Raw genomic sequence first — 234 nt, forward strand, 5'->3', positions numbered from 1 at the left:
CCGTCTTGCGCTTGGCGTGCTCCGTGTAGGTGACGGCGTCCCGGATCACGTTCTCCAGGAACACCTTGAGCACCCCGCGGGTCTCCTCGTAGATGAGGCCGGAGATGCGCTTGACGCCGCCGCGCCGGGCCAGCCGCCGGATGGCGGGCTTGGTGATGCCCTGGATGTTGTCGCGCAGCACCTTGCGGTGGCGCTTGGCGCCGCCCTTGCCCAGGCCCTTCCCGCCCTTGCCGC

The 234-nt window shown here is 70.5% G+C and overlaps 1 protein-coding gene across 1 annotated transcript; it reads right to left on the minus strand.

The window, feature by feature from the left end:
• Window positions 1-3: 3 nt before the first annotated feature.
• Window positions 4-229, minus strand: LOC145719128 (histone H4; the record flags this gene model as incomplete). Its single annotated transcript, XM_081810645.1, has 1 exon — window positions 4-229. A coding segment is annotated over one exon (226 nt), but the record flags the coding sequence as incomplete, so codon positions are not given.
• Between the last annotated feature and the right edge of the window lie 5 nt (window positions 230-234).

The sequence above is a fragment of the Leptonychotes weddellii genome, unplaced genomic scaffold (genome assembly GCF_054177405.1).
Source record: "Leptonychotes weddellii isolate Sample4059 unplaced genomic scaffold, ASM5417740v2 HiC_scaffold_311010, whole genome shotgun sequence".
In the NCBI taxonomy this organism is placed as follows: Eukaryota; Metazoa; Chordata; class Mammalia; order Carnivora; family Phocidae; genus Leptonychotes; species Leptonychotes weddellii.